The 24,178-nt window shown below is 37.1% G+C and overlaps 1 protein-coding gene across 5 annotated transcripts in view; it reads left to right on the top strand.

Annotated features, from left to right (window-relative positions):
- Positions 1–4,766: 4,766 nt before the first annotated feature.
- ANGPT1 (angiopoietin 1) overlaps positions 4,767–24,178 on the top strand; it is a 289,955-nt gene continuing 270,543 nt past the window's right edge. For 2 of the 5 annotated variants that reach the window (XM_064384528.1, XM_012443305.2), the window contains exon 1: positions 4,768–5,505. In XM_064384528.1, the coding sequence (XP_064240598.1) occupies positions 5,209–5,505 (297 nt within the window). In that variant the 5' untranslated portion in view covers positions 4,768–5,208. Of the gene's footprint in view, positions 5,506–7,730; positions 7,876–8,088; positions 8,232–24,178 lie in introns of those variants that run through there. The other 3 variants (XM_012443306.3, XM_012443307.3, XM_012443308.3) reach the window with 3 other exon arrangements.

Raw genomic sequence — 24,178 nt, 5'->3', positions numbered from 1 at the left:
GTCAAAAAAAGGAGTATTTATATAATAATTTTTATTTTTCTCACCTACCTATATGTCTCCCATCCTCATCCTACTTGCTGCAGTGTTTCCAGCTTTTTGCAACATCCTCCCAGTTAGTCTGGGAGTTCTAAAGGGATATTTTGCATGTACTGATGAAGTGCCTTCAGTTACCAGGTGATATTGTCCATCTTCTTCTGGTTTTGGTTTTGTCCCCTGTGATATTTCCATCTGTTGTGGATACCTTTGCTGCCTACATAGTTGAGTGAAGGAGTCTTGGCTCTGCTTCCAGGAACTATAGCTAAGTGCCCTCCTTCCTTTTAGACAGAGCTGCCACTTCTATTGCCCTGATGATAGTCTTAATCCCCAAGAATGCCAGAGCAGAGCCATAGAATATGGCACCCTTGGTGTGCTGAGCTACATTGTGTTCAGAACACAAGGTAGGAGAATACTTTCCCACTCCTTTTGCTCTTAGAGGTGGTTGTGTAAATACCAGAGGAGTGCTTCCTTGAACCTCTGCCTGGTGGTGTTTTTGAGAAATAAATACTATTCTTTTCATGTATTTCGATTTTATTGTAAAGCAAGGATGATGATCAAGGCATCTAACAGATGATATGGCATAGGAACAACCATTTAGAATGTTTCTAAAGTATAACTCGATTAATCAGATCAGCTGTTAGGAAGCACATCTGACAACCACACTGCTGCATCCTGGCTTAATATTATCCCTGTTTTAGGAGATCATAACATGAATCTGTAAAAGCCCTGGGTTTCAGAGGGGAGGGACCTCCGAAGGGGGAGGTCACCATGTTGTTCCTGTGCCCTAAATTCTAAGAAATATTTTCTCGCTGTTTCTTAATACTGAAGTATTGTTATAAACAATAAAGCTCAGTGGGAAATGAATGTGAGCCTCAGAGTTAGATGGATTGAGGATCAAATTTCTGTTCTGCCTCCTAAGAGATCATAGATCCTGGGCAATTAACCTCTATGGCTCCACATTTCTCATCAGCAAAATGGGAATAGTAATATATGGTATTACATAATTATGGGGGTCTGTAAACATTAGATGAGAAAATCATTTGTTGAGGGTTAAATAATGCTTTGAATAATTATTATACTTTGTCTTGTGTCTAACTCATTCTTTAGAAAAAGTTTGTCTTTATCCCCAGTTCTTTATGCCTAGGGATTCTAGGCAAACTCACCCAACAAATGCAATGAATGTGGCCAGTCATATAGTAACCAGATAGAGAATCAGGAAGTTGCACCAATTGAGTCATTAATCAGCTCATTCATTTATTTGTTTATTCTTTCATTCCTTTAAACAAAGTGCATAGTGAATGCTCAGGAATCAATGATGACAAAGAGGGGATCACTTTCGCAGCTCACAGCAAAAGGAAGAAGCAGATAAAGCAACAATTAGCAAGCAACGTGAGCAGTGTAGTTTTGGAGACATGAAGAGAAGGTTATTGAAATTTAACACAGAGAGCCACTTATTGAAGAAATTAAGAAAGCTTTACCAAAGAGTTGTCAAAGACTAGTTCATAGATAGATTTAGGCTCACTAAATTCTGGTATAAATGGCTCTCAGTCTCATTGGAAATTTCAGAATGACTGAGACATTACTAGGACTCTTTGTAGATGTGAGATCAGAATCTTAAAGCCTACACTTCTTTATTCCAGAGATCTAATAAAATACAAAGCTTTTGGGTTCAAGCTACTTCAGAATTCAATCGGATAAAATTGTTTAATTCTTTAGAAATATTTTACCCTTTATGGGGGTGTGGTAGACAATTTTTTTAAATTGGCTTGTTCTTATTATTCCCTAATTATTATTATTATCATTATTATTATTTTAGATAGGGTCTCACTCTGTCACCCAGGCTGGAGTGCAGTGGCAATCATGGCTCGTTGCAGCCTCAACCTCCTGGGCTCAAGCAATTCTCCCACCTCAGCTTCCTGAATAGCTGGGACAACAGATCCTGGGCGTGCCACCACACCTGACTAATTTTTATATTATTTTATTTTGGGTAGAGACAGGGAGGGTCACTCTAGTTGCCCAGGCTGTACTCAAAATCCTAGGCTCTAATGATCCTCCCACTTCGGCCTCACAAAGTGCTGGGATTACAGGTGTGAGCCGCTGTACCTGACCCTCCTCCCTAAATTTTAATGCACCCTGAATTGTGCCCCACTTCTGAGTAATCGGCAACAACCAACAGTGTTGCTGTTGCTTAGATTCGTGGTCCCAAAAACATATTATCTTTAGTGCGTCAGGATCCTTAAATGTACCTACTACCTCCTAATCCGGAGTTCCAAAAACACAGGAGTCAATTCTGTACATCCCGGTGTCTTCTAATTGCTTAAAATTCATCTTCAGACATTTTTTTCAGAATGACACTAGTACTTCAAATGCTATGGTTTGAGGTCGACTTTGTTTTTCTGGAAAATAACTAAATCAGTCTCTACATTTTTCTCTGTCTCTTTGTCCCCCCAACCCCGCCTTTTCTATTTGCATTTCAGGCTTCCCTTTCTTAGTTATCTACCTTTCCCTCGGGAAATTGTGCATTCCTGCTTTTCATTTATTCTGATTGGGAAAATTCACATGGATAAGGACACAGAGACGCACACAGACATACACGTGGAGGAACAGATTTTTAACAGTCTCGACTGTTTAAAAACACAGGAGCACTTTAATAGAAACCTTACTACTCATCCATTAGTCTTCTGCCAATTTTCTGCTGTATTTAGTTCACAAAACACGCCTAGGTGTTGGTTTTGGACTCTTTTCTTTCCATGGATAATTTTCAAATCAAGCGCTATTGGAAAGTGTTCTTAGACAACCTGCATTTTGCCAGTGCACTTCATCTTTGTGGCTGTGCATAGATTACCTGTCACTGTGTGTGTGTGTGTGTGTGTGTGTCTGTGTGTGTGTCTGTGTGTGTGTGTCTGCTGGAAAAGGCCCGAATCACTTTGGACAGATACTCTGTTTTTTACAGTTCTTTTTCTTCTAGGTACTGTCACTTACCCTGCTTCAAGACTATAAGTCAATGCAGCTGGAGGGCTTTTGAAATTGCTTTCATTCCTTGTAAAGGAATGAAAAAGCCTGCTACTTCCAAAAGCAGGCTGGCCTGATGGTTTGAAATAGGCTGAGTCGGTTTGCCTGAGTTCACATGCTGGTGCCATCACTTGCCAGCTCTGTGAATTACATCCCACTAGCCTTCCTGTGACTCCGTCTTCCCATTGAAAAAATGGAGTTAAACATAATATCCATGTTCTTAGGTTTGTTGGAATGATTAAATGAGATAGTAAGGAGTGCTTCACCTGGAAAATAGGTCTTAATACATGCCAGTATTATTGTTGCACAGGAGTGACACATGTCTCAATGGGGAGACACACAAAAGTTCAAGAGGCTGCAAAAATGGTTCAAAGATTTTATTGCTGTGTTTGGCATAACTTGCTTCCATATCTGTCCAATCAGAAATGTGTTATTTGGTGTGGAAAAGACTGATGAATCTCAGCAAAGTTTCTTTCCCCAAGTAAATCACATTGGTTCTGGGATTTGTTTTGACCTCTCTTCTAACTTCTCCCTAAATGCCCATCTCTAACCACTATGTACCTTCACCCACTTCTCTGTTCTTCTAGGACATGAGAGATGACAGCTGTGGCTTCTGTTTTTACTCCATGACTGCAGTTGACTAAAAGCCTTCCCAGTTCCTGATGAAAATCCCAACTCATAATTCATGTTTTCTGCATCTAGTAAAGATCTCAAAGCCATTTCCTAAATTCTAAAATTATCACCTGTTTGTATTTACCGGTCCCATCGTTCAAATGTTTATACTCTGCATTTGGGAAATCATCTTCTGATAATTTTTCTTCTTCCCTCACAGAACCACAGAGATGTCTCCTGTATAGCCCATTGCTGGCTGTTAGCACACCTGATACATGCTTGTCCTCACATGGTGTGTCTGTGCAGCCACAGGAGGTTTTATGTGGAACTTCCATAGCAGTGTTAAAGACAGCCGTAGCCACTAAAGAGATTCTTGTAAAACATAGGATTAGGATATACTACAGGAATTAATAATTCTCAGGCCACTGTTTTAAACTGTAACCACATTGTTTTTGTAGGGAAGTTGCTCAATTTATATACATAGAACACGAAGGGTTGCGTTCTGCATTCTGATCAGGATACCAGTTTTATTTAAGACCCCTATTCCAAAAGGTACTTAGATAATCCTCTTTAATATGCACATACTACATTGCTTTGAGCCACAAATTATGCTAGTTTTCTTGCTAATTTGATCCTCTGATTATTTTCTTCAACTCCTAAAAGTCTAAGTGAATACAATGAAAGAATGCTATCTCTAAAAATTGTTTCTTTTTAAACACATTTTTCCTCAGAGTCAAGAACGCATGTTTTTTAAAAGATTTAATAACAATACGGGTTTATTATCCTCTATCAAAAATAATTTCACTGGACATTATGCCAGTTTTCTTCTTAGGGTCCCTCAACTAAATATTAACTTTAAAAACATACTGTGCTAGTTTGCTATAATTTAGTAGGTCAGCATGCACACCAAAAGTGTATTAAGGTGGACTGCTCTATTTATTGATTTGCCATGAATCTGCTAAAGGCTGAAGGCAATTGTCTGCGGAAGGGGGCAGGAGGGCCATACATGATCGAGGTCATGCGCATCTAGCCAATTTGTAAGACGATCCCGCCGCCCTAAGCCATCAGCAATCCTTAGCATAGGGGCACACTCATGCATTCCTGTCAAGTCATCTTGTGAAAGGCTGCCTGCTTCCAGCTTGGCTTGGATGTGCAACCTTAATAAAACTCACTGAGGTCTGGGAGAAAATAGCAGATCTGCAGCAGATAGGGTAGAGGAAAGGGTCTAGAATATGTACACGCAGCTGACTCAGGCAGGCTCCACGCTGAACGGTCACACAGAGAGGAAACAATAAATCTCAGCTACTATGCAATAAATATCTCAAGTTTTAACGAAGGAAACTATCGTTACAGTGAAATAAAAAATTTTAACATTTTAGAACAAAGCTAACAAATAACTCGTTTTCTATGATTCTTCTTCAGACGCTGTCTTTGAGGGGGAAAGAGTCAAACAAACAAGCAGTTTTACCTGAAATAAAGAACTAGTTTAGAGGCAGAAGAAAGGAGCAAGTTTTGCGAGAGGCACGGAAGGAGAGTGCTGGCAGTACAATGACAGTTTTCCTTTCCTTTGCTTTCCTCGCTGCCATTCTGACTCACATAGGGTGCAGCAACCAGCGCCGAAGTCCAGAAAACAGTGGGAGAAAATATTACCGGATTCAGCATGGGCAATGTGCCTACACTTTCATTCTTCCAGAACACGATGGGAACTGTCGTGAGAGTACGACAGACCAGTACAGCACAAATGCTCTGCAGAGAGATACTCCACACGTGGAACCGGATTTCTCTTCCCAGAAACTTCAACATCTGGAACATGTGATGGAAAATTATACTCAGTGGCTGCAAAAAGTAAGTGATTGCTTTCAGTTTCTAATAGCACGGAGCTTTTTCCGTTCTTGCGCTGCAGCTAACTTAAAGTTCCTTAGGAGTGCATTTGTGTGTTTACCTTTTGCTCCAGGGGGGCAGTGTTTGCAAATGCAAGACGGCTCTCTGGGTTTGGCTTCCCGGGTAAGCCAAGGTTTAGGGGCTTGTGCAAACCTAAAATGTGTGGGGGCACCCCGTTTGTGTGTCTAGCCCCAGTAAATTTTGTGACATTTCTGGTTTCTCTTTTTTAAAGTTCAGCTTGAGGAGTCTCTCTGTCAAAGCTCTACCTTAAGGAAGAAAGCATGTACCTCTTAAGCAAGTTGGTGAAAAAATAATAATAATGACAATACTAATTAATAGGATCAAATTGATTTTGCACCAGGAAATTTTGTGCAGCTGCAATGACAAATCATCACACAAAGTATCTATTATTTTTAACGTTTAGAAAAATTAACACGAAGTGAGAGTAAATATAAGGTATGATATTTGGTTGGAGAAATTGTATACTTAAGTAAAGGGAACTGTTAATTTCAGCAAGTGGTAGAATAGTAGAGGACTGACTTCTGTTAAATATTTTTTTCTTCTGTCCTTGAGAAAACAATTTTAAAAGATACTTGCTTATGTTAAGTGTCAGGAAGGGGTTGCTCGCCCACGATGAAGGCATGCTGGCTGTGGAGGAGGACATGCACCTGCCAGATGTGGGCTAAATGTAACATTTAGGCTCTGCTATAGTCCTGAAATACCTCCCTTTTCAGGGAATTGTAGTTGCAGAGACAGTACCTGGGGAGTTTAAGTATCCATGTTATTTGATGAATGTTAATGTTGGGTATGAATGTAATCTCTACTTATAGAAATCAATTGAATAGTTTATTCTGTTATTTATCTACAAACCATTTAAAAGTTTTTGCTGAAGATGTCCCTATTAAATTACGAACACACTTTTGCAGTTCATTCTCTCTTTGCTGTCTATTTAATAAGAAGCAGCCAAGAATAAATATATTCAACTGACTATGCTACTAGAAGGGAGGCAATGTCCCAATTTGTGAAAAGCTTCTCCCCTGGGAGCCTCGTTAATAGATTCACTTGTTACATATAGATAGGTATGCAATCAGGCTTCTTTAAGTTAGTCTGTTAATGGGGCAATCCCTTTTAGAAGATAAAAGATAGGGAAAGGACAAATGCTCTATTTTGTTCTTGTGTGGTCACACTCAACTTAGGTCACCGCCTGCTGAATCATGCCAAGTAATAGTTATTCTACTTTTGTCCACTAGGGACTGAACTAAGATCATTGTTATTTTATTTGACACATTAACTGGAACTTAGTAGTTCTACAGTTTCCAAACCTGATATTGTAATCTTTCTGTTACAGATTATAAGACTGTGATAGGCAATCAGTAGGTAGGCAGAAGAATAAAAAGCAAACAGAACTCTCAGTTTTCTGTTTTTTATAATTGTGGCTTAAATTTTTAGGCGCTACTTACAGTAGTAGTTTATAATAGGATATTTGTTTTTTTCTTTGGTAAAATGTATTTCCATTGTAAACAAATGATTTTGGTTGAATAGCTTGTTATTATCCTTCAGTACATCATCTATATAGTTTTCAGTGAGAATTCAATCATTATAAATTAGTCTGGATTCTTTGAGGGAACGAGGAGGAAAATGTATTCTCAAGTTGTCCTGAATGATCTATTCTACCAAAAATGTAATGTGTTGTTTGCTTAAAACGTATAATCAAAATAGTGTTTCAAACATAGTAATGCATATTTCTTGTTGCTATGCAATTATTCAGCAGTGACAGGGTAAACACATAATTCTGCTGGGCTTAAATCATGCACGTGTTTCATATGTTAATTTATTTTGCAAAATAAATTTGATTCTTGTTTGCATTGTTCTTGGACAATGATTATGGGATAGCTTTCAGATTATAGCCAAGAATAACTATTAAAATGTTCTTTGGTTACATTAACCCTTTCAAGTGTAAAAATCAAGCTGAATATATGCTGAATACATTCCTATTGGTATGAGCCAGAGCAGTTTGGCTTGACTATTGTCAGTTTAAATTTGCATATCTTTTGTCATTGTCAATGTGATTGGTTGGAGGATCAAGAAACCAAATAAATGCATTCAGCAAAGAACTTGCTAAAGGCTTTCATAAGTTTCCTTTAACTAGGGGTTTTCTTAACTCCAAGTTCTAAACTTCATGTGATATATTTATTCTGATAATTGAAATGGTAATCTTTCTACTGTAACCATTTGGAATGCTCAGTACTGCAATTTGTATTACTTCTATTTTGATTCTAAGTAGTTGCCAAAGGAAGAAGCGATACCCTGCAGAAACTGAGGCTATCAGAGTATGTAAGTGAAATTAATTCACCCATTTATTTGGCAAGATAATTAATCAAAGCATAGTGATTATTATGCAGCTCAAGGCATTGCTATCAGGAAAGTTTTGATGCAGAATAGATGTGTTATCAATGCTAAATGACGCTATATGATAATTATGTTAATCCATTCCCTTCCATGAAGGGAAACCTCCTTCCTCAACTTTTCTGGTCTTACAACTGGCACAGGATGAGAAGCAAGGCATGAAAAGGGGCAAATGATTTATCGGTCACCATAAATACTGAAACTGTTATGGCACTGCTTTCTTGATGTGATGGATTCAATTCAAAGAGATCAATTTTCCATGATCACTTGTCAATTAAAATGAGGTAGGTTGTTAGCATTATCCTGACTTCTCAGACCAAGAAGAGTGGTATGAATAATATGCCCAACATCATAGTTTTATTGTGTGAAACACCTGAGTGTGTTTCTGGGTTTGACTCTCTTCTATAATCTAGCTCTTTTCAGAATTATTCGCAGGTCATAGTAAATACCTGAGAGTGACCAGATCTTAGGTAAGTAACAATAAATACAACTGGCCTCTGTGTCTTCTTATGATCTCTTCCTACTTTTCTACAACAGTGAAACATTTAGCCCACATCTTGTGCTTTGTGAACTATTGTTTTCTGTCTCCCATATCTCAAAAGTTCACAAAGACGTACATTTAAAATATTTAGATTTAAATATGTGTAATGTTCTAGGCTTTGGGGAATCCTTAGAAGATCTGTTTTGCTTTTGCCAAATGATGTCTTTTTTTGTTAAAAGTTTACCTAAACTGAGTCAATAATGCCTTGTAACAGGAAACAAGAGTCTGTTTGCTCTAAATAATTTACACTAGCTAAAACTGATGATTATTAATGGGAAATATAGTTATGAATTGCCATCCAGAATATTTTAAGAAATAAAAAAGATTTTACTGGACTATTTAGCTGTTTTTCTATTGACAACATTTTTTGATTAAGGTTGTCCTCTATGTGTATATTGTATTGTTTGCTTCAGAGTTAAGATTTGGGGTACTATTACCTAAAACACATTGATGATGATGATTTTTTTAAACCCATATATTACATATATATTAACATCTATTAATATCTATTAGAATGTGACCTCCATAGGGCCAGTGACTTTGTGTGTTTGTCCAGTGTCATATCCTCAGTGCCTGTAACAGTATATAGCATATTTATAACAGATATGCAATAAATTTTGTTAAATGAACAAATGAATGCATTGTCTATCTATTGCAATCTGCATTTTACTGTCTACCATCAGCATTTTGTTTGAGGTATACACCTTACCTTCTAAATAGATTGTAAGTTGTCCTATAGGCAAACACTATACCCTACGGTTATTTTTGTTCTAATGCTAATTAAAACAATATTGGGTCCAGAGTAGGTGGTTATTAATTATTCAAATTATATTTGGCCAATGATCTAGAATCTCAAAAACTTCTTTAGTCTCTCTAGTTCATCTTCTTAATTATTCTTTAAGGGTCAGCTCTGTTGCCTGTTTCCCCAGAAAATCTACCCACATTCCACTTACCTTCCCAGGCTGAGTTCTCAAATGTCATCACAGTGCATTGACTGTATTATGTTAACACTGTACTTCTAAGTTGTTGTTGTGGTGGTTGTTTTAATTATTTGTTCCTAGGCTGCTTTTCTCACCTAGACTGTGAGTCCCTCAAGGGTAGTAAATGTCTCTTATCCTTCTTTATAACTCTGAGCATGTTCATTAAGTGTTTCGATTAATTTCTCTGTTATCGTCATCATCATAATTTTTTTAAAAAAATCAAGTGCTCCAGTGTATAGTGGTAACTATAAAATAGTACAAATTAAGGGACCTTGTGACTACTTTAAGATGCTAAAGTTTGCTTAAATGTTAGCACTAGGCTACTTGAGGGTCAGCTAGATATTCCTTTGTATGATAATGTTTTGTATTCTACAAGCACAAGAACTTAATATTTCTTGTTCAGTACAGTAGGGAGCCATTTACTGCATACATCTATGGCATATATTTATATATAATATGTGCACATGAGAATTAATTCTCACTTTTGTAGCATTGTTTTGGTGGCCAGTGATGGCTGTGCAACACTAAGTCAGAGAAAATGCTCTTATGTTTTATTTTCACATTTGTGGGAACTTTCTAAATGTGTGAGATGGGTAGACATTGACTGGGCATGGTGGGTCAAACCTGTAATCCTAGCACTTTGGGAGGCCGAGGTGGGCAGATCACCTGAGGTCAGGAGCTTGAGACCAGCCTGGCCAACATGGTAAAACCTGTCTCTACTAAAAATACAAAAAGTTAGCTGGGCCTGGTGGTACGTGCTTGTAATCCCAGCTACTAGGGACGCTGAGGCAAGAGAATGGCTTGAAACCAGGAGGCGGAGTTTGCAGTAAGCTGAGATCACACCACTGTACTCCAACCTGAACGACAGAGTGAGACTCCATCTCAAAAAAAAAGGGATAGGTATTTAATAAATATGATTTTAATAATTTGTCACTAAATTTGAAGATAAGATACATGTACAACGTATGCCTGGAGATTGGAAAAAGTAGCAGTTGCTGAAAAGATTAATAGAAATAATTATCTTTTAAATTGAGTTGTAGAAATGTCCCCATCAATGTCATTTGAAGAACAGACCCCTGATTTTCAAGCCAAGTAAGAGCCCTTCAGAATCTGTATTAACTTTTCAACAAATGGTTAGGTATTGTTGTTTTCTTGTTACATTTTAGAATCAAAAGATCCAAAAAACCCTTTTCAGCCCCAGAAGCTAGGCAGTTAGTGCTATAACAGCCTTTTGGCAAACTTCTACCCAAACCATCCCTTTTGAGAGATCTAAGGTTTTAGGGCTATGGCAAGTAGGTCCTTTTCTATGGGCTTCTGTGGGCAATTACAGTCCTTCCTTACCCCTGATTGTACAATTTCACATCGAGCTTTCTTTTAATAGCACTCCTCTCATGTATAAGTACTGGCTTAATGTAATTTACATGAATAAGAATGTCATTTTCTCCCTTAAAATCCTTCTACAACGCCTCATTACATAGGAATAAAATCTGAATTTTTTATCAGGAGGTCTTACGTGATCTGCCCCACAGCTCTCACTGACTGGCCCCATCATTTACTACCTTCAAACGACATTCCAGGCACTCAAGTGACATTGGCCTTCTTGTTATTTCTCCAACAGGCTCATTCCTGCCTCAGGGACTTTACAAGCTGTTTACTCAGCTCAGAAAATTCTTCCCCTATCTTTTCATGGTTGGCTACTTCTCTTCATTCAGGTCTTCACTCAGCAGTCTTCTCAGAAAATCTTCTCTGAGCACCATTCCCTATCACCTTCCCCACTTTACTAAGAGACTTTCTACCATATTATACTGTTTTATTTCTTCATGGTATTTACTACTGTGTAATGCTGTGTTACTTATTATTTGTCAGATTATTTTTATCTGTCCCTACTGACTAAGAATGCAAACTCCAGGCCAGGCATGGTGGCTCATGCCTGTTATCCCAGCACTTTGGCAGGCTGAGGCGGGCGGATCATGAGGTTAGGTGATCGAGACCATCCTGGCTAACATGGTGAAACCCTATCTTTACTAAAAATACAAAAAATTACCCAGGCTTGGTAGTGCACACCTGTAGTTTCAGCTACTCGGGAGGCTGAGGCAGATTTGCTTGAACCCAGGAGGCAGAGGTAGCAGTGAGCCGAGATTGCACCACTGCATTCCAGCCTGGGCGACAGAGCAAGACTTGATCTCAAAAAAAAAAAAAAAAAGAAAGAAAGAAAATGCAAACTCCATTAGAGCAGTGTCCTTGTCTGTCTTGTTGATTAAGTATACCTTATACCTAGAAGACTGCATGACACATGATAAGACCTCAATAAATGTTTGTAGAATGAGTGACTCTGTATTTTCATAGACATTATACTCTGAGGTAGATGCTGCACCTGTCTTGTTCACCAGTTTTTATTTATTATTCTTATTATTTCTCGTAGCAGGTTGGTTTTTCTGGCACAATGCTTAGAACATAGATGGCTCTATTTATTTTTTAATAGATAGAGAAATAATTGAAGGCAATGGGCAGATTTAGACTATAACCAAATTGATGTATGAAAATTAGATACAACTATATTTTACGCATTACCTTTTTAACTACATAATGGCAGAAATTTTATTAATATTCCAAGTTTTCATCCTCTCTATCAAGTGTTAGCCAGCAATGGCATTGTGCCAAATCCTTCCTGCCACCTCTGTTTGTAAATAAAGCTTTATTGAAACATAACCATATTTCTTCCTTCATATATTGTCTGTACATTTGTAAATAAAGTTTTATTGGAACAGAGCCACACTCATTCATTTATATGTTGTCTATGGCTGCTTTCCTCCTACAAAAGCAGAGTTGAGGAGTTGCAACAGAGCCTAAAATATTTAATATCCAGCCCTTTGCAGGAAAAGTTAGCTGACCCCTGCCCTATATTGCAATAGGAATTTGTGTTAATATTGGGACAACCGCAAGGTAAATTGTAAGGTTTGTTGTGTGGGGAAAAAGGTTGCCCTCCAGGAGGTCCGGTAGTCTTCAGGTTCATGCCAGTTGGCAGAGAACCTGACTAAGCCATTTCTTGGCTAGTGTCTGGATGTGCTGTGAGGTGACATTTTAGAGGCACACAGGCAAGGGAATTTCATGTCTTTTCTTTCTTCTGCACATCATCACATGCATAGGGAAATATTCCCAAAGCAGATACATATCAGAAAAGAAAAAGCACCTGAATAACAATACAGACCAGCATCCTCTAGATAAACAAGTCTGGGCTAGAGGGTCTTGTGTGCTATGTGCCTGTTTCATCCTGTTGGTTGTGGCATTAGCAAGAATGCTGACAAAACACTAGAGGCATTCTGTTTTCTTAGAAATGGGACTTCAGCTCAGCCTTTTATTAGAAACATTTCCCCCCTGTCATTTGTTTTAAGTATAAACATTAGAAGTGTTCTCACTTGTGCAGATGATGAGAGGGGAGGAGCAACAAGTGGGTAGCTCAGCTACAAAACACAGAGTTTTCTTAGCCCCTCTGCTGTAATTTGCTAATTAAGGAGGTTTTGTTTTCATTCTGCCACAACCTTGTCTCTGTGTGGAAACATTAGCAGCCTTTTCCTGGGCCTTGTCTTCTTTTCTTTTCCTTTTTTTTTTTCTTAAATACCACAAGCTATATTGTGTCATTTGCTTAGATGCACAACCCTAATTACATTGTGAGTCATCCTCAACTTTTGTCCCAATACAAGATTATCTTTGGCAGTGGAGTTGGGAAATTCCAAACCCCCTTTGGTTTTGGCCCCATGGTTTGAGGGAGGGGGGCATCTCAGTGTTTAAATCTTCTTACAATGTGTACAAAAGATGTGCCTCCTCTCTTATCAAAGAGGTTTCTAAAGAATGACACCCTCCATGGATTATCTTCTCTTTACATTTGGAGGCGATTTCCATGTATGGTCTGTACCTGAATACTTTTCTCTAATTCTAAATATTAGAAGTGAAAGAGTTTTAGGCTCATTTGGTCTTAGTTGTCTGCTCAACTAATCTGAGTTTCTTCCTTCAAACAAATGAAAAGGTAATTTTGAACAGAAAAAGTAGCTAATAATTTCATCCAGCATGCATTCAGGCCTATAAGAGCTTTTCTTTTGTCAGTAAGTGCTGACAAAAATATAGAGTAAGATAACTGTTATTGTTTATATTATACTACATGACTGTGCAGGTCACTTACTGGAGGTCTATCTAGGAATGTGTTTCCTAAGTTTGTGTTGAACTCTTGAAAGAGCATGCAAATTAGCATAGACATTGAGATGTGTCTGAAGTAAATTAGTAGCTGAAATATGAATAAAATGCAAGTGAAATGTGAATATCTTGAATCACGAGTAATATGTACATACAAGGAACCAAACTCACTGGCATCAGATAGGTAAATTTACTATAAATTTCAATGAAATGGCTGATGGTAATTCTGAAGGAGGACATATTGTAAAGTTTAGTGACATGTGTAGCTTTACTCATGAGGAAGGAGTATGCTTTATGGGTAGTCTCCACTTTGTTTCTGAAGGCTAAATGAGTTAAATTACAATGCTTGACCCTCCAAGATTGTTGGAGATTTTCCATTCCCAGAGAACCAATAAATATTTTAAAATCCCAAATTATAGTTCTTCTCTAAATGCTTAAAGATGAAAGACAGCCCCAGGATTTCATAAACCATTTTAACAGTATTCTTGTCTTCACTCTTGATGTAGAGCTTATTAGGTTAAGGTTCAATAGGTTTTTATTGTAGCTCAAGGCTTGCCTCATCCAGCAGGTCTTGACATCCACCTTATTTTAATTGCACAAATATAAGGGGTGAGAATTGTAAGCTTATTACCAGTATTATCAGTCTTTTTATTATTTTCTAATTCTACTCAGTTTTTAAATAATAAGAACAAAGGCATAAAGTGATAGTTGTTGTAATGCTTGCTGAAAAATGACTGAGTTTTTTCAATAAATTAAATATTTAATAACTTAAAATGTCAATAATAAAGAATATTTTTGAATCAATTAACTGATGAATTTTACATAATTTGTGACAATTTAACCTTTTTTTCAAATGAATTATTCAGCAGAAGTTTAATATCTAGAAACAAATGGAGAGGCTAGAGAAGAAGTGGAGTGAGGCTTTCTTCTAAATCCACTTGCCTTGGCCCTCCAAGAGCGTTCCTCAGGGGACCCTACATGTCCAAAAGAACATAGTTTCAAATAGCTGCAAGAAAACTTTCAAATAATCAAATATTAGTTAGGTAAAGCTGCCCAAACCTATCTTCTCGTGGGCACGAAGAAACATTACATTAGATAGTTTGAATTTGTTGGTAAGCTGATGTAAGAGCATCCAAATCTGCCTTACAGAAAGCAGATTAAGGGTATCAATGTGTAAATTTCAAAAACAAATACAGGTTGTTTTGAACCTTAAAAATACTGAGGCCTACCCTTATGTAACAGGACATAAATTTGATAAGATAATAGACTGCTCTTGGTTAATTAGTGGCAAATCGTATAATTTGTCTAATTCCTTAATTATGCAATTGTATGATAATGTATATTTATCTATTTTTACTTTAAGAATGGAGTGTTTGATGATTGCCTAATATTGTCAAGGATGCTATTCACTTCAAGCAGAATTCATTGTCAAGAATAGTGAAAGAAAATAGTGAATTTTAAGGAGGATTTTGATATTTTCACAATTTCTCTGAAGGTTTATTAGGTCTACTTCGCTAACCGTGTTTTTTTTAATTCCAATCCATGGCACTTACCAAGAATAGAAATCTCAGAACTGCTATTTTCCTGTACATATGTGCCAGTATATTTATTTTTTTTTAAGACACATATCCATGTTGTAAAGATTAATTTAGTTGAAACTATATAAAATAATTAATGAGTCTATTTTCCCAAATACACCTAAGCTGTGCTATATCATAATGTGCTGAAAAAGGATAATCAAGTGAGGCAGCTCCATCAATTTTATTAGCTCTCTGGAGCTTTTTCTTTTTTTTTCAGCAGATGACTGATGCACGGCCACTTTGTATACGGATGGCGTGAAGGCTCCAATGTTAGGCCTTATATGAATTTATTATTAACTTTCTTATTGTTTTTGAAATGGAAGTTGTAATATTTTTTTCTGGATTCTAAATGGTTTGCTCTTTTCAATCCCCAATTTTCTCATTCTGCATGTTAGAGACTTCTGAGATTAAAACCAGGAAAGCAGAGGTGGCAAGACAGCCCTCAGACCAGGCAAGACAAAAAGATTCAAAGGGACCTCCCGACCTGTTTCTCGTTTTTATTTCTCCTTTCTCCTCCGTTATTGTTTTTAGTAAAGTCTTGTGTGATCCTCCTCATGCTGGTCATGGAGTGGGAGTGCTGCAAAGAGGATGGACAACAGGGCAGGCGAATGAACAGAGAGACCAGTGACTGTCCCTTTATTGGGACATGGGGGAGGGGTGACACAGTGAGGGGACAGGGGACTATAGCAGTGTCAGGAGGGACTGCTCCATGAGGGATGGCATGAGTTCTGTCATGTACTTTTAGGATACAGGCAGGAGTCACAGAGCTTAGCACCTGCAATTAACAAAGGGCAGGAAACCAGTTAGCCAGTTACCTAATCAAATATGCACTTCAGCCAAGGTGGTCTGCAAGGTACTAGGAAGATGCAATAAATTCACTAGAGCCCCTGTTGTTGAGAAGCCTAAACCCACTGAAACAGACTTAAAAGCAAGAACATTGGTTGTGTCCATTATTTCCTATGGCAAGTTTAGCGATAGTACAGCCTAGTGATGAAGTGTGTCATGCCTAGAGTCAAACTGCTTGGATTTGAATGCTGACAGCACCACTCACTTGCTGTGTGACCTAGGGCAAGTTTCTTTACTTCTCTGTGCTGCAATTTTATTATGGGTAAAATTGAGGTGATAATAGTATCTATACCATAGAGTTATTAAGTGTAAGCATAATTCACATAAATTACTTTGTGTAAGTTCTATCCCCTATTAGGTGTTACATAATTATCACTTATTACAAGGGGAAGTTCTGGGTACAGTGTTATATATTGAGCACTTTTTCAAAACTATTGGGACCACTGGAAAAATTTTACATGTGTGAATTCATCGAATAGCTCAAAAGCCAATATGAGATAAATAGTGCTATAATTGTACCACATGGCAGATGAGGAAACTGAGGCAGGCACAGAGAGTAGAAGTAACTTTCCCAGGGTTACTCAGTAGCTAAATTTATGGACCAGCATTCAATCCCAGGCAGTCGGGCTCCATGACCTATGCTCTTAACCAAATACGAGATTAGCTGCAGCAACGTTTGCCATGTCGCTTGTCAATCCTCAAACCTTAAGCCTATTTCTAAAAAATTTTTCTGTAGTTGTCTTTGTGTCTAAACCCTTAATTCTTTCATACTAAATGTGTTGCTCCTTTCTGAAGTTCTGTTTCACACAGTTATTTGTCACCATCCCAACTCTAAAGCTCCGTGGATAAATTGACAGTAGCAGGTAGGCTCTGTTGATGATTGAAGCACAATAGCTGATTCTCTCAGCCCTCCCACAGGCCTGTTAAGAGACCACAGAATCCCACATCAGCAGTCCCTACTGAGTGTCTCCTTAGAAGCACCATCTCTTGAAGTTATAGAGCTTAATTGAGTCTGACTACTTATCTAAAAACTTCTAAAACACAAAGAAAAGCTTACAATTGCTTTACATGGGGTGAAGTCGCCTTTTCTAAATATCTTCCATTGAATGTAATGACCTCCCTCTTGGATTTATCTGTAGGCAATCCTGCTTAGAAAAGTGAAAGTGCATTCTGGAACTTAAAATATTATTTGTCTGCACTTCCTTTTGTGGGTCACTTGGAGAGTTGTAAAAATGAGAAGAAAATCTTTGTTTCCTTAGGCAATGACCTCTTATCTCACTTCCTATTTTATTTATCATTGTCCCTATTAATGAAAATATTCCTGGTATTCTGGGCCCAAGCCAAGAACATTGCTATTTGTAGATAATGGTGATAGTTCTTCCTCTCTTTCTGTCCTAGACACTCAAAAATTGGGCTTTAAGTGTTGCTGCTTCCCTTGCTGAGTATCAATTGCATGAGTCAGGGAGATTCTAAGCTACCCTAACTTCCCGCTGTCTATTCTTCTCCACAGAGACCCAAAGAAGACAAAGCAGGATGGGGACAAAATAGATTTCAGTCATTCTTTTCACCCACCTTTGCATGGTGAGGTAAAGTAAAACCTATTAGAACAGTACCACAAACAACTCTGTGCATATTCACTTGCTTGACCTGCGTTGTCTGCTGAATGCTGTGTGTGGTGTGTGGGTACTGTGGGGTTCCCAGTAGATACTATTAGGAAGTGTTTATGAATCAACACGCTGTATTGCTCAAGCTCTTTGGGGGCCACTATTTGGTCAGTGAAGTGGTCTGAAGGATTCTTGTGCTAATGCTGAATAACAGACCTTTCCCCAACGTGTGGGAAACTATTAAGTTACAGAGTATAACTTTCTCAACTTTAAGCATTTCTTGCTTTATTGTCTCCAGGTTTGTCATCTTCCATCTATTGTGTGTGATATTTGTCATCTCCTCTCAGGAGATAGCTGACAATATAGCAAATACATATTAAAGGAAGCTGGGAAGTGACCTCTCATGTTTAGTTGTACAACTTGCATTATATGAGACACATGCTTATCTCACTGATATAACATAATCACATTTTCTACCAGTGAAATTGCTATTGCTTTATGTGCAAAATAATTTATCTGCAAAGAGCGCAAGAGATACTGGATATCCTGTCACATAAGAAAGTATGAAAATGACTTTTCTGCCAGACACAGTAGCTCACATCTATAATCCAGCACTTTGGGAGGCTGAGGTTGGTGGATTGTTTGAGCCCAAAAGTTCAAGACCAGCCTGAGCAACATGGTGAAACCTTGTCTCTATCAAAATAAAATAAAAGTAGCCTCGTGTGGTGGCACATGCCTGTAGTCCCAGTGACTCTAGAAGTAGAAGGATCACTTGAGCCCCAGAGGTTGCGGCTACAGTGAGCCAGGATTGCAGCCCTGCACTCCAGTCTGGGTGACAGAGTGAAACTCTCTTCAAAAACAAAAAGAAAAAAAATGATTTTTTTAAAAAATAAGGTATTAATAAGTCTACCTTAGTAGACAGTGTCACACATCACTCAAACAAATATTTTAATACAGAGCAGGTATTATTGAACCCACTTTACAGATAAGAAAACTGAGGGCCACTAAAGTCAAATGATTTTTGAGGTTACACATTTACTTTGAGGCAGATTGCAGAATTTGAACCCATTCTCTGAGTGGTTAAATCTGAAGCTCTTTACTCTTCTTGCCTCTTTCACTTTTCCTTTACAAATTACAACAAATTCTAAAGGAAGAGATTCAGATGAATGATGCTGTCTTGTAAGTTTTCAGAGAATCTATTCATGCGAAATAATCTTTGGCAATGAGAATAATTTACCATACATGTACATAAATTGCTGTAAGAAGACTGCTGTTCGTAGGGAAAATGCTTCCTAGGCATCATTCCCATCCCAGAACAATCCTTACAAAACTTTCACAAATATGTCAGGGGCAAATAATTCATTGCTATTTTAACTTTTCTTTTTAAATAAATGAACTACTAAGACAAATTGCCTTAGTTGGAGTTATCCTGATATGAGTATAAAGATAAAGATAATATTTTAAACTAGCTTATCTGTATTTTTGTTCAGGAACACTCCATTAGAGTATTAGGTTATACTTTTTATCTTTCTTTCAGCTAAAAACCAAATAAAAATAAAATATAGTCAATAGAGGAGAATCATTTAACATTTTCAATATTTATAAATTGAGGTACTATTTGAAGTATTCTGGGGAAGAGTCATCATTTGAAAGACCTTATGCCATATGAGTTTTGATTTTTTTTTAAAGTTCATCAGTATGATAAGAATATTAAAAAAAAGTAGTCATTGATCTCAGGTCTATGCTTAGACAAAAGAAAAAAATAAACACTTGTGAAAGTGAAACTGTTGGTATCTCTTATTGATAGTCAAGATAAACTAATGTATTAAAGAGACCTTGGTTCAAATAAATGATTAAAGCTGACAATTGAAGTAGGAATATCAGAATCAGCCTTCAACAAAGAAAGCCTGTAACTGAGAATTGAATATATATAGAAACTAAGAAGTCTTCCTGTCAAAGAGGAAAAAGAAATTTTTAGTTTATGACTGTTATGTTTCATATGAGACTAAAGCTTACATACTTTGAGTTCACAAATCAAACTTGGGCAATTTGCAAGGAAAAGGTCATTAGGGAAATGAATTACCCTGAATATAAATTATCTCTATATAGTATCCTACTATTTTGAAATGTCTTCCATTGGATCTAATTTTAAAGATCATGGCCAAAAAGATATAAACAACTAAAGAATTCAAATAAACTCTATAAGTCAATTTTAAAGTTTCTTTTATATTCCTAATAATTCACCAAGTATTTTGAAAATTCCTTTTCTGGTCAGATACAAAACAGCTTCTTGTGGAAAATGAGATTAACATGTGTTTGTTCCTCCTCTGATTACTGGGCATTTGAGAAATCAATGGCAAAGTGGTGATTTTTCATCAGAAAGACACATCATTCCAACCCATTCATTCAGTGGAGGCGTTTTGGAATCTTTAAGGAAGATACAGTTTAACAAATTATATATAGTTTTTAAAAGTTAGAACAAAATGCACCTACCCCACAATGTTTGAGTAATAAAGCTATGTAAAGAAATACAGTTAAAAAAAATTTAACAAGATAGAAAAAGTACAAGTAATAGGTAAAGAACAGGACTAGATGGTAAATGATTATAATAGCACTTCCTGTCTTCTATGCCACCCTCTCATGAAGAGTTCCCCTCCTCTTGTATCTGGCTGGGCCACAAAAGGGAACTGAGTTCCCATCTTGTGCACTACAATACTCATGCCCTGAGCTACTGTGTTAGAAGTCCATCTGCACCAAGGCCATGGTGTTGCAAAGAAGTCAAGCCACGTGGAGAAGGCATGTGTAGGTGCTGTGGTTAGCGAATCTCCATATTTGAGTCATCTCAACTCAGGCTCTAGATATGTGACTAATTGAGTCTTCAAAGCTTTCTGGCCCCCACCCATTGCATTATCTCTGAATTTGGAAAAGGCCCAGAACATCATGGAGTAGAAACAACCCATCCCTACTGTTCCTTTTCTGAAATCCTGACTCATAGAGTCTGAGAGCCCAATGGACATAATCAAATGGTTGTTACAAACCACTAAATTTGGAGGGTAATATGATGAATTTCAAAAAATTTATAGAAGAAAATAACTGAAAGATAAAAATGAAAATGTAAACTTTATTTCTTAACATAAGCTCTATCAGGTTTAAGACACACATGTAAGCCATGATACCAGCCAATTTATTCTATCCCTAAAGAACTGAAGGTCCAGAAATTCAATCATATCAATGTAGTCTTCTTTACATTATGAACTGAAGGGAAATAAGTACCTGATATGGTTTGGCTGTGCCCCTACCCAAATCTCATGTTGAATTGTAGTTACTATAATCCTCATGTGTTATGGGAGGGACCTTGTAGGGGGCGATTCAATTGTGGGGGCAGTTTTCCCATGCTGTTCTCATAATAGTGAGTGAGTTCTCAGGAGATCTGATGGTTTTATAAGGGGCTTCCCCCTTCGCTCAGCACTCATTCTATTTCCTGCAGCCCTGTGAAGAGGTGCCTTCTGCCATAATTGTAAGTTTCATGAGGGCTCCCCCCAGACATGAAGAACTGCGAGTCCATTAAACCTCTTTTCTTTATAAATTACCCAGTTTGGGGTATTTCTCCATAGCAGTGTGAGAATGGACTAATACAGTACCTTTTATAGATTTTTAAAGATTAGGAAAAAAAAGAAAGAGCCAAACCAGGACTGTAAGGTGGATGCCTAATGCTTTTCCATGGAAACTCTTGCAAAATTGTCCTTGTTTCATGAGATGAATTAGCAAGAGCATTGTAGTGGTGAAGAAGGACTCTGCTAAAGTTTTCCTGTGTGTTTTTATGCTAAGCATTGGCAAACTTTCTCAAAACACTCTCATAATAAGCAGATGTTATGATTCTTTGGTCCTACAGAAAGTCAACATATAAAATGCCTTGAAGATCCCAAAAAACTATTGCTATGATGTTTGCTCTTGACTGGTCCACTCTTGCTTTGACAGGACCACTTCCACCTCTTGGTAGCCATTGCTTTGATTGTGCTTTATCTTCAAGATCATATTGGTGAAGCCATGTTCCATCTCCTGTTACAGTTCTTCAGAGAAATTCTTTAGGATCTCAATCGCACTTGTTTAAATTAAAATTTCCATTGAAAACTCTGCTCTTGTCTACAGTTGATCTGGGTGCAATAGTTTTGTACCCATGAAGTTGAGTGGAAAATTTGCTCAATTTTAATTTTGCAGTCAGAAATGTGTAAACTGAACACATTGAAATTACTGTGGTGTTGTTTGCTGTTGTTCATGCTGTTAGCCATTGATCCCCTTCAATTAGGCACAAACAAAGAAAAAATGTTATGCATGTGGATAATCTGCTACTACAGACTTCATCTTCAACATTTTCTTTTCCCTTAAAATAAGCTGTCCATTTGTAAACTGCTGATCACTTTGGGGCATTGTCCTCATAAAATTTTTGAAAAGCATTAATGATTTCACCATTCTTCCACCAAGCTTCACCAAAAATTTGATGTTTGTTCTTGCTTCAATTTTAGCAGTATACATGTTGTTTTAATAAGGGCTCTTTTCAAACAGATATCTTATTCTTCTTAGTGACTCAAACTAGATCCTGTTCAGACATGTTACAAGTTAGTGCAGATGTATTTTTGTGCAAAAATTTTTAAATCCATGTATAGTTTTTTTCATGATATGCACTTTCCATGAACTTTTTGAAGACCCCCTGTATATTAAATCAATAGTAGTGACTGGAACAGTCACCATTTACTTAGACATACATGCAGTGCCTATTACTATACCAAACATTGAAAAACAATGTTTTAGATCTGAGGTCTGCCTTCCAGAAGTTTGCATTCCAGTAAGACTTATGACATGGATAAAATGTCATAAGTGTTGGTTTTTAGGCATTTTTTAAAATTTCCTCTCTCTATTCTTAGAAAGTTAACTATTTCAGTTTCATATAAATTTAGTAAGATTTAATAACTATAACTGGAAGACTACATATATTTTTGTGCTCCCTGAGTAAAATTGTTGTATTTTTGTACCTTCAGAATAGTATTTTTAAAAGCTTCATAGACTATCCAAACTTTGAATTCCACAATATCAAATTGATGTACTATATAGTTTATGTGATTCTTAATGCTTACATTTTTTGAACCTTTTCTGATCATTAAAAATTGTAAAAATCTCAGGGGGTTTGGATTTTTGAGAATCTAGTCTTGAAGTTATTTTATAACTCTATACTACTTAACCTGTCATGTTTAGGCTGTAAGTTTAAATCCAGATGTTTCTGAAAGCTGTTACTGAGTATGGCTGACTGGTGATCTCTCAAATGTAAAATGAGTTAGCACCATCTGTTCAATTCCCAGTGGTTTGAAATTCCTGCAATAAAATCCATCCCAGATTTTCCCCTTCTTAACTGCTGAGCCTAGGATCTGGACTTGAATGAAACAGGTATAGGAACATTCTTTAAATATATGAGGTGCTTTGCTTATTACATTATATATTGGTTGAAACTTATTGGAAAAGAGAATAACAGTAAATACAAAAAACATAGCTATTTTCAAATCTTTTTACTCAATAATCCAATTTCTGGGAATCATTCCCAAGGAAATAGTTAATAGAAGGAAAAAGCACCATACATGAACATGCTCATTGCAGCTATCATAGCACAACACTGGAAACATTGGTATTATTGATTTGGTACTTATTCTGATACCTTGTACACATGATCTCTAATACCCAAAACAAAAAAAATCTGAAAGGTAAACATTACCCACAAGCTTTGAATGAGGAAATCACATGCAAGCTCCCACAAGTAGTAAAGAACCGTTAGACACTCCAACCCAGGATTCTCTGACGAAAGACCACGTCTTCAGTGACCCCATGACTGCAGGTGTTAAAAATCATATTTTAACCAGAGAAGATGACCACCAGATGTTGTGTGAACAAGTAGGTTATACACTTGAATAACTGAAATAATAGCTAATATTTTGGGTACTTAGTATGAACCAAACTCTGGGACACATACTTTAGGATATTATTTTATTTGATTTTCACAACTCTGTACACACATATTGTTATTTTCCTCAACTTATAAAAGCTGTATGTATATTATAGCACTGAGTTTGTGTGTGGGGGTGGTGATAAATTAGTGTGAATTTATAAACATGCACATATAAATATTGACAGGGAACAAGCCCAAAACATTCACAATGATTAACTCTTAATGAAAAAAATGAAGAATTTAAAAATTTTTCTCTTTTATGCAGATTATGTGTATTGTACAATATAAGCATTGCCACTTTTATAATCAAAGCAACATTTAATCCTTTAACTTGTTTTTTTTTTTTTTTTTGAGTTGGAATGTTGCTCTGTTGCCCAGGCTGGAGTGCAGTGGTGCAATCTCAGCTCACTGCAATCTCTGCCTCCCAGCTTCAAGCTATTCTTCTGCCTCAGCCTCCCTGAGCAGCTGGGACTACAGGCATGCACCACCACACCAGGCTA

The sequence above is a fragment of the Aotus nancymaae genome, unplaced genomic scaffold (genome assembly GCF_030222135.1).
Source record: "Aotus nancymaae isolate 86718 unplaced genomic scaffold, 86718_ANA_hifiasm-v0.15.2.pri h1tg000036l, whole genome shotgun sequence".
Taxonomy (NCBI): domain Eukaryota; kingdom Metazoa; phylum Chordata; class Mammalia; order Primates; family Aotidae; genus Aotus; species Aotus nancymaae.
This window is presented reverse-complemented; position numbering and strand designations above follow the sequence as displayed.